Below are 15,803 nucleotides of genomic sequence, written 5' to 3' on the forward strand. Positions count from 1 at the left end.
CAACTCGATTGAAATTTCCTTGTTCTGTTTGAAATGTTTTAAAATAAATTTTCTTTTAAAAAGTAAAAATGATACAAATGAACAATTGGGTTCTAAAAATTTAACTGAACAAATTCCTTTTTTATGATAACTTATTCAATATAGACTTTCATTATGATTCTAACGATTATTCTTTTGTATCTTCGAGATAATTATTTCCTGTGATAAGGGGCTTGTTATCAAATTCCTGATAATAACCTAGAATATATATATATATATATATATATATATATATATATATATATATATATATATATATATATATATATATATATATATATATATATATATATATATATATATATATATATATATATATATATATATATATATATATATATATATAACAACACAGTTCATTTTTTTCCCGCCAAAGAAAATTCGTTTTCAAGATTATTGAACTTCAACCTTTTAGCTGTAAATAGGTGCCCATATGAAAGTGCGGTTAACACGTCACTAAACTTCCTAATATGAAGAATCGAAAGTTCTATTAAAAACAAAAGAAAGTAAGTGAAGTCGAATGGGGATATAAAGATATCACTGAAGACATATTTACAAATACTGTTATAATCTTAGACAATAGACAGCTGGACAGGTAAGGGAATATGCTTAAGACATCGAATTAAGAAATACAAAGAAAACAAAAAATGCATAAAAAATAACACTGCTACAAAAAGGCTACAAAAAAAACATGCATAAACATAAATCAAATTTTGCCAATTGGTGGGGCTCAACGAGATATTTAATCAACCTTATTTCATTCTTAACATAAAAAATTGCAAGTCCTAAATATGGAAATATATTGCAGTTTAACATCAAATGCTAAAGTTCATCGGCAAACCACTAAATAATTTAAAAAGTGTTAAAGTATAAGAAAGACCAATGGAGTTTGTAGTGTAGCAATAAAAATAAATGTTTTGTATCTTTTATCTTTATTATTAAAGAAAAATCTTCACCTTCATTAAATACTGCTATTTTTTCTCCCATGCTGCCCCACAGAAGATTCTAAAACAGAAACAGAATTCATAAAAAAATAAAGTGAAAGCTGTTTATTTACATAAAATATTGTCTGTTTTCTGTTGTATATTTAAAGAAAATGCAGATATTTTTTTTCGCTTGACAGGACAAGAAAGTAATAAAAACAAAAAAAGCCTTCTGGTATAGCCAAAATATTCCTTACCAAATGAAGCTAAATAACTTCAAATGTATGTGTTAAAAAACAACCTGGAAAAATAGTTTCTAATTTAAGCTATAATGTTTTAAACACAACAGTCCCCGTTTTGTTCCATTGTCTTTAATCACTTTCGAATGGTTAAAGTTTTAGGCAAATAGATGTTAGGTTTTTGGAAAACTCTCTCGAAAATTTTTTACTTGGATTTTGCAATAATTGTTAATGGAAAGTTGTATATTCTACTTTTTAGTTTGTTTTTTTTTCTATTTTTTAGTTATTAGTTGTATTAAGTCATGTCACATTTCGATATTCTAATCCAAATTAAGGAGTTGCTTTGTTAATAATCTTCAAGAAGATTTTATGACATTTTTTTCTTAAAACAACTTAAGAGGTACCATTTAAGCTTTTCTAAAATATAAAGTGTATGGACGTAGATCTACTGTAATTAGTACGAGTGGAGGGGGCCTACTAAGAAAAAAAAAGAAATGGGAATGTCCTTTCCCGTTGTTGGTGGTTTTAAGTGTATTCACTTAGAATTTTGAGAATAAATTACAGTTAAGTTTTGATAATAAGTTATACATAGCTTTAAAATGAAAAGTGATAAGGACACTTGAAAAAAGTGATAAGGGCACAAAATGTTATCGAAGAATTTACTGTATGAAATTGTAAATCAAACTTCATGGTGAATATATCTTGGTCCCCACAAGATAAACCGCTTTAGCGTAATAGTGAGCTGTTGTAAACGTGATACAGAGACTATATTAACGCAAAGCTGCAATAAGCGCGAACTGAAAAAGACGCTCCACACACTTCTACACAAACTAGAGCAACTCTGAACTGGTGAGTTGTGGTCAAGTTTCATATAAACTGGTGAAACTGATGTAAGTGTGAATTGGAAAAGATATAAAAATTAGTTCAGATTTTGATGTTCTGGAAATTCATTTTCATTGGGTTTCAAAAGTATTGCTATATATAGACTCAAGTAAAATTTAAGGAGTTACATCAATTTTTCAGAATTCTGTGTTTTAACTAATTGTATTTAAATTTTTTATTCTGGGGACTTTTGGAACACTAAATTTTCACGCAATTTTGACAATAACATAATGAGAGTGATCAGAGCTCATAACTCATGCCAAAAATAAGTTATTTGTTAAAAAAATATTTGCATAAAATTTGTAACATCTGAGCCGCATCAAGGACACTGTGCTTATAACATGCGTACCACATGTTGCGAAAACCATATGTCCGCCTGCTGCAGTTGCAAAGTATTGTCCATTTTCCAAGAAAATAGGATTTACCACTGGTAAATTTTCTTTTAGTAGTTTGCAAGCTTTTAAAAGTACACTATTTTAAAGGTAATAGATTTTTTGTTTACGTCATTGCAACTTCTTCTGCTTCGTGTGATTCGGCAACATTTAGTCCATATGTTGTAACAAAATATACTCATCTTAAATTAATTTTTATGTAAATATCATTTTATTTCAAGAAAGAAAAGCAGTTTAATTTACGCTTTTAGTTACCTAAAAATTTGGGCTATTTTTTAAGATTAATGCATAAAATCTCTCAGTCTGAGTCTTTTCTTTTCGACTAATCCAAAATATTTTCATGTCAGCGATCAAATTATCGAACTTCGCTAAATAATTATTACTCAAAGAAACCATAAATGGATCTGAATAAAGAATATATAGTTTGATGTATATGTTGATTTGGTAGCCATAAGGATAGATATAATAATCAAATCCATTTCTTTTAACCTTTGTAAACTTCTAATTTTTAAAGCTCAAATATCGCTACCATTAAACATGCTTGTATGTTGAAACATAAAGAGCTTTCTAGTGTAATAGCATTTTTGGCGATGGGATTGAAGAGGTCAGCGTTTATGATAATTTACTCTATAAATACAAAAGATGTTAATGGCTGATAGGTTGTTAGCTATCACCTTATCAACCTTTTATTGCAAACTTCCTGTTTTCGTTACAGCAGTTCGTTTAAATGAACATTTTAGTTTCAATAATTCTTTCTCTTTGATTGGTTGGATGACTAGTGGTTAGGCAGAGTAATATGTATTAAACATTAAACGTATTTCTTTTTCACATGTTAAACGTATCTTTGTATTTGAAATATAAGCAATCCTCGTATCCTGGCAGATAGTAACTGTGCAAAAAAGAATGAATAAGATGGCTGAATCACATGGAATGATCACCTCGACCAACAGATTTAAACCCCATTCAGTTGTTATGGATTCATAACAACTTCTACAAGATTTATGTAATGAAACTAAATTGAACTCGTTAAGAAATTGATAGACGGAATTTCACGTTTATATAAAATAGCATTAATGCAAAAGGAAGGGATTTTTTTAAGTAAAGTGCAATTTGGAGTGAAAAATGTTTCGAAATTTTTTATACATAAGTTGTATCCTCACAATAAATTGAATGATTGGTATTCTTAGGAAAGTAGTTTGAGAAGCAAAAGCTTTATATAATTTTTTTTACTGTGAAAGCTCCATCTAATAGGCTAAGAATTACTTTGAGAAGTTGTGCAGCTGATTGGTTGTACTCCTCTTTCACTTCGTCTCAATTGCTTTCACTTCGAATCTATACAAGATCAGAAATAGCAAACGATGTTGATATTTATAATTAATATCAATTTGTCGTCCCATACTTTTTAAGATATAATCTGCTATACACACCTGCAAAATACAATCAAAAATATAAATTTAAAACAAAAATAAAATTCTGCGCATAGTTTGCAATATACACTATGTATATGTGTGTGTGTGTGTGTGTGTGTGTGTGTGTGTGTGTGTGTGTGTGTGTTTATGTGTAATATACACTAAGCATATATACATATAAACAAAAATATTAAACAAGCAAACTTTATTTTTTTGTAATTAAATTTAATGCGTTTGTTTCAATACGCACTTCTTCTAATCCGCGTTAATCCTCAGTACCACATTCGCATTTGCTCTGGTTAATCCTTCGTACTATGTTCGCTTTTGCGCTGGCTCACTGTAAATATATTCACACTTATTTAACTCCTCTTTTGCGCTGGCTCACTTAAATAAATTCACACTTATTCAGCTCCTCTTTTGCTCTGGCTCACTGTAAATAAATTCACACTTATTCAACTCCTCTTTTGCGCTGGCTCACTGTAAATAAAATCACACTTATTCAACTCCTCTTTGAACAGTTTTGCTAATGAGCGCAAAATTAAACCCCCCCCATGCACCCTTACAGGTGATTTTAATGAAAATTTTTTCTTTTTCTTGATATTTTAAACTACTTTCTATTTGCTGCAACTTTTAACATATTTTTGTTAGTTCCTCGAATTTTATAACTTTTCGTTTCCATTCTCACGGTAGATGGCTCCCTTATTTGATTTACTGAATAAGAGAATTTGTGGAACTTAAACTTTGTTATTTGTTTAAATAGTCTCGCAGTTTTTGTTTAATGATCGGAGATTGTAAAAAGAGCCGCGTTGGGATTTGTTTTAAATTATTTGCTATTATTGCAGACACTACGTCTTGGAAGCGATATTGTCATCAACAGTGCATTTATAATAAAGCAATTTTTTTTTATCATTTCAAATTTTTTTTATTATTTCAAATTTTTTTAAATTTTACTTAATTATGATAAGCAGTTTGTAATTAAATTTATTCAAAGTTATCTTAAAACTGAACACAGTTATTTTCATCTTGATTTTTTTTTCCAGGTATACTAACCTAAAATAGTTTAAAGCTTATATTACCACTCACAGTTATTAACTGTGATTCTCTCCAGAACAATAAGTACGTTATTATTGACTTAAAGAGGCTTTGGCAACACGCAAATAAATGAAATTTTCCTAAAGTACTTTTAGCTAACATGTTTAAAAACCATTTTTAAAAAATGCGACTGTGCCGCTCCTGTCAGCTTAACGTTGTAAGTGCTTGAAAAAAGTGTTCAAGTTCATTTTGGTTTTTTTTCTAATGTAAACCGTGCTTTAAAACCGTGAAGTAGATAAAATATAAAAGTGCTCTGAGTTTTTTACCTAAATTATCAAACGAAACGATTCACGCACACACGCACGTACGCACCCACATACGCTACAGACACCAATGCAAACACAAAAAGGGGATTAAACTGAACAAATTTTTAAGAAAGCTGAAAGCCACGAGAAGAAGAGCGCAGAGTAGTTGATAAAAAGAGCATAGAAGTTCAGAGAAAAAGAAGTGAGAAAATTTTGACAGTTTTTATTCAAATACTTTGTATATTAATCTTGTTTGAGAAAAGTTTGAGAATCATTTAGTATAATGTAAAATAGAATATAATCAAAGTTAGTAATTCAGTTTGAATTATAATTTAGGAAAAATAAAAATTCTGCGCCAAATTAAAGTAAAAGATAGTCAGATCGCTACCGTTCCGAAACTAACCTAGAGTTATCTGACAACCCTAATTACACTCAATATAAACAGTGATGCTTTAAATTAAAACGCAGTTCCTCCTACGATAAATTTATAATATAAAACCCATGCATGATGAATGCACGATAAATACACGATAAATGCACGATAAACTCCATTATAAACATAAAGTAAACCATAATCTTCGACACCAAGATCATCATAAACTCAAAATATTAAGTAAATACAACCTTACAATACTTTGAAGAAAATAAAATGAACAGTTTAACTTGTGAACGCATAAAACGTGTTTTCACAGAAAGAATTTCTCACTGTGGTAATGATTATAAGTTCCGGTGTTTTGAGATAAATTTCGAACGCTTTTTTTAAGGTTTGAAAAGCTTTACTTTCAATTTATGATGAAAATGTTCTCCTTTTTAAAGAATTAGTTATTTTGTTTTCAATTTACAATCAACCATAGAGTCTTTCGTGATCGCATAAACCAAAGAATCTTTCATGATCGCATAAAGATAATTTTAAAAATTTGCTTTTAGATTTCATAGCATGCGGTAGAGGTCTAATGTGTTTAGAAAGTTCTGCATTTCCTTTTACCATGCTGGCGATATTTAGCTAAGTTATCTTGTAATTGATTTTTATAATGTAGAAATGCTAAATCACAACGGATTTAACTAAATCGAGTTTTGTGTTTAATGTGATGCTGCAATGCCAAGTATAAAGCAAGGATTACTCGTTGCTAACTCTTTTAGTGTGAAGCTAACTTAAAAGACTTTATATTTTAGTTTACTAGCCAGTTTTATTCAAGTAATTGTATTTACTTCGGAGAGTTTTGTTTAGCAATATGTATGGGGTTGAAAGACTTGGGATGAGAAGAGGATGGTATATAGGATGAGAAGAGATAATATAACGCGTAATAAAAAAGTATAAATCCGGTTTTTTTTTTTAAAAAAAGAAACCGGATTTATGTTTTTTATTATACCATGCTTTTTTTTTGTGTTTATAGTTTTCAAGTTCTTTTTAAAATCTGCTATACAAATAAATGGAACATCTAAATAGCTATAAACAAAAGTAATATTACTAAATGTAGTCAACTTTCTGTCGCAAACCAAAAACTGCATAAAGTAATTTCTTCTCAATTAAATTAAATTCAGAAAATTGCATCGAAGCATCTAACCATCCTAAAGAATTGTTAAGTCGCTTTTTTTTTTTTCTTTTTTATTTGTTCCGAAAAAGTTTGATAAAATTTATCTGCTTATATGTTTAGAACTGACAATTAAAATGTTTGCATTGAATCCAATGACGATCTTTATGTTAGTAATGTGCGGGAGGTTATTTGAGAGTCTACCTTCGTCGCGCAGGTTAAATTTAAGCACATATTTTGTGTCCAACCTGTTTTTATCTATAAAAAATTTATTATTATTTTCTTTTTCTTTTTTAACAAAACCTATTTCATTTTTAGAATTCATCACAATTTACACGACGATAGTGACGACACAGTTAATGCCGTGGAATGGGATTATTTTATGCTTGTTACTGAATGGCCGCAATCGTCATGCGAATATGTGAATGTTAGTAATTAAGACTTTAATTAAGAAATATGTTTAATTTTAATGTAACTAATTCCTTGAAAACGTTTTTAGCATGTTAATTTTTTAATTATGCTACTTAAACAGGTTACATGAAATTTATTCATTTTTAGGCCACACATCAACATCATACTTGCATCATACCTGAAGCTGTTAAAGGATGGATACTCCATGGTCTGTGGCCTTCTGTCGATAAAGGAAATCAACCGTTTTATTGTGAGCCATGGAAATTTGACGAAGATAAAATAAGGGTACGTTACTTATTCAACTTTTTTTGTCGCCGTGACGCCATTTTTGATGACAAACCTAAAATGTTCTTGTTTGTGATAAACTGCATATTTATTTAGGACTTAGAAGGTGATCTTGAAATCTTTTGGGCAAATATTTATGCCGAAACTACCCCACAAAGTTTCTGGCAAGCATTTATATTTTTATTGTGTTTATAATTTAGCAGTAATTTTACGTTTTCTTGAAATAGATAACTAAACTAATTGCATGTGTTTATCAAAAGGAAACACGAGTATGAGAAGCATGGGACATGCGCCGCAAGTGTTAAAGGTTTTGAGACGGAACATGACTTTTTTCAAAAGGCTCTGGAATTGAGAACAAAGTATGACGTCATGAAGTAAGGTTCAAATTTTTCTATTATCTTGCTTGTGGTTTTTCTAGGTCAGATGTTTACTTGGTGGTTTTTTTTTTTTAATTTTTAAAAAACGATAATTTTATTTATTTTGTGCGACAAATTTAAACTTTGTTTATGCTGCGCTAAATTAATTAGTTGGGATTGGACCATTTATTGCCCTTTTTTTAATTTAGAGTTTTGAATGAAAACAAAATCATTCCGTCGTCTGATTCTAGTTATCAAGTAATTTTTAAATTTGTTTTTTTTGTGTTGAAAAAACAATTTCAACAACAACTTTCGCCCCTCTGTTTTGTTACCTACAATTTTTTCTCAAGGTAAACCTGTCATTTTAACTTATTTATCAACTTGTTTTTCAGTTCTCCGATATTGAAAACGCTTTGCAAACCGGGTTTAACGTAAAAGTGTGTTTCGAATGTTCCAACATTAAGGTAGAAACAAAAAATTTTTTGGGTTCTTTAATTTTTTAGTAATCTTTTAAAGTTTTGAATACACTTTAAAATATGTATGGCTTTTTTGAAAACAAATCTTTTGATATAAGGTTTATTGTTATTTCTAGGACGTTGGCCAATCTCTTTCCGCAAGTTACGTATGCTTAAACAAAGAACTGAATCTAATTGATTGTGGCTACTGTGAACATGGTTGCAATTTAGAAAAACCCATTTTCTATCATCCATTGCATTCGACTTCTTACAAGCAAATTGTCGCTTAATACAAAAAGAGGAGATTTTATTTTATGTAAACTGTATAATATAAGATTTAAGGCAGTTTTGTCTATGACTTTGATGTCCACGCTAAGTAGGTAGCGAACAGATTTATATATCATCATTTACTGTGTTTGGTCAAGGCATACAAAAAGTGCATTCTTAGTGTAATTTTTTACTTGTAACCAAAAAAACCGCAACTCGCATTCTAATCAAATATTTTCGGCGGTACTGATTCGACCGAATTTCGGCGAAATTCGAAAATGACTTCAACTTTTAATGTTCGAATCAAATTACATTCGACTGTAGAAAGTTTGAAACCCCCCTAAGTTCGAGGTTTTGATGCAAGGAACTTTCTTATCAAAATCATTTTCCTTTAATTTTTCGAACCTTAAATAAAGAAAATTTCTAAGTTCTATACGAACTTCCTAGATAAAGTTTTTTACTTTCGAACTTCCTAATTCAAACATTTTGGGACCCCTTTTCGAACTTCTTCAAGATTCGGTCGAATCACCAAGTCCCAATATTTTTTGACAAGCAAAATGTCCCTTTTAATTTTCTAAAGAAGAATTTTTTTAAGTTAATACCACCAGCGCAATTTTTTAAAAAAGGAGTTGAAAAAAAAGATGCACTCTTAAAAGTAGCATGCTACCATTATACCTACATCTTAAACTGAAAATGTATCCAAGCGTTTAAAGTTTTTAGTCTACCCTTGTCTATAAATTTTTTGTTGTTGAGCAGATTAAAAACGTCTAATTGTATAGTTTTCCCATTGCTCACCACTCTAAACTAATGATCTCCAAAATTAGCCATTGCAACATTTGACTTTAACCAAAAATCACCATGAAAAGTTCAAAAAAGCTTGAAGCTGCCGTTTTGTGTTTGTATCGGCTCTAAGGATAATATATTAGCCATAAGAAACTAAACAACTTGGTTTGGGCTTATGAAGGCTAGTTATAACTCTGTGAATAGAAAAAAGCCAAGTTTTACAACAGCATACGAAACGTCATGAAACAAAGTTGTGACAAAATCAATCAGTAACCATTAGGTTGATTATCATTTATATTATCTATAATATTTTTCTAGTGGAGTGGTATAATCCTTTTTAACTTTTCGATTTCTTGCTGCAATCCTTTCTCGTTATTTCTTTTTTTGTATACTAGCTACTGCTTCTTTTGGTGGATGTTTGAGTTTGTCTTATAGATTTCTCACTTTCTTTTCATTATACTTAACTAAAACATACTAACTTTAATAGATTTTAACTAAATATATTTATGTTAACGTGTATTTTTAATGCATATTTGGCGCATAGTTACAGAAGGGAAAAAGGCAATGTCTGAATCTTTGTCGTCTTAAAATATTAAAAAGTATTTAAAGTTTTTTTCATACACAAAGAGCGCCAATGTACTTAAAACGAAAGGAAAAACCTCAATAAAAACCTTCAATCGAAACCTTTCTACTTAATGGAATACGTGACAATTAGTCAGCTAAGTATCAGGTGTCGTAAAACAAATTGGGTTAGATAAGAAGTTATTACAACATCCGAAAACAATCTACTTAAAAAAACTTATTAAGAAATTTACAGTTAAACTACATTTATTCATAATTATTCTAATTTAGTCAGCCAATTTACTATACCGTGGTCACACCACGGTATGTGACAACGTTTCCACCTTAATAAAAGAGTTTCCAAATATACATGCCCGTATCGCTATACTGCCAACTTTCTGAGTTTAGCGTGGCAGCTTTAATTGCATTAGTTAAAGCTGTCCAAATGACTCATTCTTCAGCAAATATCAGTAAAAGTATATAAACTTTATAATACATTTAAGACAAAAAAAGTTCGATTTGCTAACGAAATTTAGCGATGCCAAACACGCCTAAAACTTGTAAAACTAGCGAAGCATAATTTTTGAAATAAAGCACTATAATAAAATTAAAAACACCCATAAAAAGTTCTGTCTTAACAAAAAAAATAATAAAATTTACAAAATATCAAATGCCATAAGTTAAGAAATACTCTGCAAAAGATGGAGTACAATTATTTACATAAAATCCTAAAGCGAAAGCAAAATAACACAAAATATTTGCATCACAAAATTTTGTTTTATATGTTTAAAAAACTTGGAAAAAGTAACTGAAAAAATATTATTCAGCTTTTATCAATATTGAAATCAAGAATTACTTTCAGAAACAGAAAACACAGTTATATATCTTATAAAAATACTGATTTGATATTGCAATGCAGCCACAGTGCACTTTTTGAAGTTTCCTAGTTCACGTTGAGTAGCTTGAAATAGAATACCAGCATTTGTACTTTGATTTATGGCGTAATTTGGCCAAAATAAAATTATAAAAGTTAAAATAACATCAAATGTTAAAACACCATCAACAAAGGGAGCTTTCTTTTTACTATGAGAATTGTAGGACTCTTTTGTTTTCTGAGGTATATTTTCTGAGTGCTGAAACAAATTTTGTAAGGAACTGCAAAAAATACACAACAACTTTTGATCTTGCTGATCTAAGGAAGCAGTGTATGATTTGATAAGTGTGAAAATTCCAGTTTTCATTACCAATAACAAAAGCTTATCACTTGGTTTCACAATTTTTTGTGTGTAGTTTGTACATTCTAGTTGACTAGTAGTATAGTCTTTTACAAGTTGAAAAAAAAATAGCCACCCTTGGTTAATTACTTTTGTTTCTAATTCACCTTGTAAGCCATCTGATTTCTCTACAGGATAAGTCAACCACAAACTCCAAGAATCGATTGTACTAACTATACTTGTTATATGCTTTTCAGTGAAACGGCTCTTGTCCATAATCAAGGAAATACCTTTTGAAACTGTTAACTTCATTGTATTTTGGCTTAACTGAGAGCTGGGTTTTCGCAAGATGATGTATCCTCCTAAATATGTAAAGCATCAAGAATATTTTTATGTTAATAAACATAAGATTTAATATAATTGATTTACAATTGTAGACTAGAGAAAACTACAATAGCTTTAACTAAGATGTTGTAGAACTAAAAAGTAATAATGATTTACTTTAACTCTTGATGCTTAACCATGAATAACTAACATAACTAACAAAGAAATTTTTTTAAACTTGCTTTGAAAAAAACTTTTCTCTTACTTTAGTAATACTACCTGTTTCATTGTTGTTTTCTTGCAGTGTCTTCCAAAGTTTTTCAAGGTCAACCCATATTAACTTTTTGTCATGCAGCAACAAAGCCTTGTCACATTCCTTCAAGTAACCAAGAACAATGAGAAGATTGAATGGGTTTACCTTCAAGTAACAGCATATAGCAGAGTTCCTATATCGACAGCAACTTTTTATCTCAGTCCTAAAAAGAAACCAATTTAAAATAAATTTTAAAAAGTTAAGTATTTAAAAAATAACAGAAGTTATAGGTTATTTCAAAAAAGCAAATATAAATGAATCTCCATTTAATGAGAGGATGAATAATTTCTGTTAATAAAAACAGGAACATTTCAGAGTTTATATATTCAAACCTGAGATAATCATACACTTATAAGTTGGCAAAGATCCATAAAACAATATTTTACAAAAAAAATTCTCACAATCATTAAATGTCCACAGACCACAACATTTTGTTCACATTTTAGATGGCTATCCAAAGTCAGGAAAAAACTATTAGAACATCATCAAGCCCTACAATCAATTGACTTGATTTAAAAAAACTTAATTGGCTTAAAATTTAACATCGCACAACCAACAAGTGTAAGAAATAGTTTGTAGGGGTAAAATAATTCTTTTTAAAGCAAGATTACCCCCCAAAAAAAGTTCTTATAAGTTTCTTATTCCTTTTTAGTTTGTTTACATAAGCTTTTAAGATAACAAGACATATTCTAAAAAAAAAAAAAAAAGCCATAAAATGTTTATATATGTGAATGTATATTATGTATGTATATAACATTAAATGTATAAAATGTCTGATATTTAAGTAAGTCAAATGTCTGATACTTAAAAGTAACCTAATTAACATTACTATTTATGTTTAAATCTAAAAAAAAGCACCATGCTTTTTTGATGCACTTTTGTTTCCACCTGAACTAGCTTCATAAATTGATTACAAATTTGTAGCACTTTTAGCCCTAAAACTTTGTCTGGTTCTGCTAAACTTTGTTTGTAGAACTTTTAAAAAAACTGTAATAAAACTAATATGAAAATAGTGTTTAATTATTTACCTAAACAATTCTATCGAAGAAAAAATGTGAACTTGAGTCACATCAACTACTAACTGCAAAATCAAAGTAAAAAGTAAATCTGACAGTTTATGAGAATTCATATCAAAACCAGTCAAAACCAAGTCACAATCCAATATTTTAAACATCATTGAAAGATGATTAAAGTAGAAATCTGAAGATCTTTCAGAAAGAAACTCTTTTGTGTAAGGATAATAAACATTCATGTACTTTCCTTTGATAGCTTTCGTAAAAAATTTTCTGCCTTCATTTGAATCAATATCAATTCCATCAATTAATGAAACTATTGGAATATTTAGATTGTTTGTGCTAACCAGAACCTCTTCATTATGATGACTAGGATTTACTAAAATGTTATCTGCCATGACATTTGCGCTTAAATTCAAATTAATTTCAGAGTTTGATACTTCTGTAACATTTAAAGAGTTTTCTGGTGCTGGTAAAGAAGATACTTCTATATCAAAAGTAGCAGAACTTCTTGCTTTCATTTTGTTGTGCATCTTTAAGAAATCACTGACAGATTCATCTTCTGAACTATCAACTTGTGAACTTTCTGATGCAATATTTAGATCAGTATCAGAAATCACAGCATACTCTTCTAAAAGGAGTTGATCGATATTCTTCTCATTATCTAAAGTTGATTCCTCTGAGATTTGATCAAGAGATGGCTTATATACACTATTTCTTGATGAGAGCATTATTCTGTAAAATTAAAGTTACAAATTTAACACATGTGTATATATGTACCAAAAGAGTTAAATAAAAATTACAGGCAAATAGACACACATATATACATAAATGAGAAATCATGTTTGTCAAACGCGTATTTATTATAGTAAATTGAGCTTAATATTAGTGATGTGTTAAAAAAATTGCAATCCGTTCAATATGTATTCTCAAATAAAATGTTCATCTCCATAGGTTAAAATTGAGTGATCTCAAGCGTTTTTTTTAAAGGGAATAATAAGATTGACGTTTTGACGTCTTAGTTCCCTCAGTTTACAATCTATTACGTTAACCATCTATAAAGTACATTTGTGAACATGCGTTTGCTTATCAATTGCAAACTAACAGTCAAGTTTACTTTTTTTCCTAGGGTTGTATTATCTATTTACGGGATAGGAGGAGTGTCAAGCCAGGGTAGGTCATACTTTAGATGGGTCTTTTAAAAATAAAAATAAAAAAATTAGGGGGGTAAATTTATCTTTGGGAGGGTTTTTTTTAAGAATCATTCACTTCATACCCTTTTTTCGAAATAAATTTTGAAGGTAACTTAAAAATCGTTTCAGTTCAGAAAATATACCGAAAGCAATAGTTAAAGAACGGGAAATGAAATTTTTTAAAATGTGTTGCTTAAACAATTAACCAGACAAAAAAATTTTTTTGAAAATTATATTTTTATTTCAAGTTTAGAAAGTAATACAAATGTTGATAATTGTTGAAAAAGGTTTTGTTAATTTCAATAAAACAGTTTGATCAAATCTCTCTTGCATTCTATACCAACTTTAATGAAAACCATCTTTGAAAACCACAAATTGCAGCTATTGATTTGACAACTAATTTCACGATTACATCACAGAACTGGGTGTGGAGAAGGAAGCAAGAGACTTCCATTAGAGAATCCTTCTGTAACTCCTGATAAGTCACACTGAATGTAATATTTCGTTTTAAGATCTATTCAGTACCCCAGTTAATGAATTCAGGGAGAGGAACGAAATCAAATTTCAGGTTTTCCTTCGAGATTTCACACTTGCATTACCATGATTTGAATCTCTTCGAACTTTCATGATTGTATTGATAACAAAAAATAATATTCTGATTCATTTGTAAGTTGAGAAAAGAAAAAAAAACGCGGAATGAGCCAAGAGTACCGCCTGACTGCTACTTTGCCACCCACTGTGGCAAAGATTACCGCATTAGCTATCCTTAAAGCTTGTGAGTGCTTTTATATTTGTTATCTAGGGGGTATTGCATACCGATAATCTGCCTTTAAGTGTCTTAAATGCAGCTCACTGGTATGCAATGCCCTCTAGATGCTATAAACTAGCTTCCCCGTAAACAATAGTTTTAAATAAACTAAAAACCAAATGAAAGTATTTCTATTATTGGTAGATCTTTAATGATAAAAGTAGAGCTCAACCATTTGGTAAAACAAATATATGGGGAGGTAAAAGGGAAGAAAAACATTTAATCCGAAATAAAACAAATTAAAAGATCGAAATGTTTACCAAGCGTCGCAGTTTTTGCATTTGGATGATAAAAACTTTTACTTGACGAGTAAAAGAAAATTTTCTTTTCACAAATAAATTTTTATTTTCCCAAAATTTCTATTTGAATTGACTTGAAATTAAAATATTGATTTGAAACAACTTTTAATAAATAACAAAAATCGTTTGTTAGTGGTGTCTTAAATTTTTCAAAGAGTTTCTCAACTTAACTTCCATGTATTGAAATGAGAGCGAATATACAGAATAAAGTTTACAACGAATGATTTAAAAAAATATTTTACAAAAAATAGTCTACGTGAAAAAATATCTCAAACCAAAAATCTGTAAACAAAATAGAAAAACGACAAAAGTTACAAAGACTTTCCTTACGATTTCGCGTATTTTACTGCTAGTTTATCTCATGTCATATTTCTTATTGTTGCTATTAACAAGGCTCGCCACAGCAAAACGAAAAATAACCAAACTTGACGAGTAAAAAGAAAAAGGGCGTATAATTTAGTGTCTTACTATTGTTAATTTTTACTCATTTTAAGTTATTATTAACTTTATTCTAATTATAAACCAAAACTAGTCATAAAAAGCCATGTCAAAAGGAAAAAATGATAAAGTAACATAAGCTTATTTCTTTCAGTAAAAGTAAAATAAAAGTTCATAGAAAAGGGATAAATATACAATAACTAGTATAAAAATTATTAAAAATCTCATATTTGTTCGAAATAAATATTTTAAAAATACATGTAAATATAGAAAAATGATTTAAAAAACAATTTATTCGGACCTTTTTTAAATAGTGAAAAAAATTTATTT

The 15,803-nt window shown here is 29.2% G+C and overlaps 2 protein-coding genes and 1 long non-coding RNA gene across 7 annotated transcripts; 1 reads left to right on the top strand and 2 right to left on the bottom strand.

The window, feature by feature from the left end:
- Positions 1–368: 368 nt before the first annotated feature.
- Positions 369–6,867, bottom strand: LOC149889964 (uncharacterized). 2 transcript variants are annotated; one of them, XR_016451520.1, is made up of 3 exons: positions 6,691–6,867; positions 996–1,044; positions 369–504 (listed from the first exon to the last, which is right to left on the bottom strand). It is a non-coding gene; the product is annotated as an uncharacterized LOC149889964 (long non-coding RNA). The 2 variants fall into 2 exon arrangements; XR_016451519.1 differs by having other exon boundaries at positions 369–526.
- Positions 5,022–8,605, top strand: LOC145183452 (ribonuclease Oy-like). Of its 4 annotated transcripts, none has more exons than XM_090084148.1 (9): positions 5,022–5,133; positions 6,877–6,970; positions 7,072–7,180; positions 7,312–7,449; positions 7,546–7,613; positions 7,710–7,823; positions 8,015–8,063; positions 8,198–8,269; positions 8,398–8,605. In XM_090084148.1, exons 2-9 carry the CDS (start codon positions 6,891–6,893, stop codon positions 8,548–8,550), a joined length of 783 nt encoding a protein of 260 aa, XP_089940274.1. In that variant the 5' UTR covers positions 5,022–5,133; positions 6,877–6,890; the 3' UTR covers positions 8,551–8,605. The 4 variants fall into 4 exon arrangements, with proteins under 4 accessions (XP_089940274.1, XP_089940277.1, XP_089940275.1 ...); XM_090084151.1 differs by having other exon boundaries at positions 5,049–5,423; XM_090084149.1 differs by lacking the exon at positions 5,022–5,133 and adding an exon at positions 5,896–5,985.
- A 1,846-nt stretch (positions 8,606–10,451) lies between these two features.
- LOC145183615 (uncharacterized) lies at positions 10,452–13,532 on the bottom strand. The gene is made up of 3 exons (XM_090086101.1): positions 12,751–13,532; positions 11,689–11,885; positions 10,452–11,447 (listed from the first exon to the last, which is right to left on the bottom strand). The coding sequence occupies exons 1-3, from the start codon at positions 13,464–13,466 to the stop codon at positions 10,717–10,719; spliced, it is 1,644 nt and encodes a 547-aa protein (XP_089942227.1). The 5' UTR covers positions 13,467–13,532; the 3' UTR covers positions 10,452–10,716.
- Between the last annotated feature and the right edge of the window lie 2,271 nt (positions 13,533–15,803).

The sequence above is a fragment of the Hydra viridissima genome, unplaced genomic scaffold (assembly GCF_058129835.1).
Source record: "Hydra viridissima isolate aposymbiotic clone 2 unplaced genomic scaffold, HvirCarnegie_v1 scaffold_4, whole genome shotgun sequence".
In the NCBI taxonomy this organism is placed as follows: Eukaryota; Metazoa; Cnidaria; class Hydrozoa; order Anthoathecata; family Hydridae; genus Hydra; species Hydra viridissima.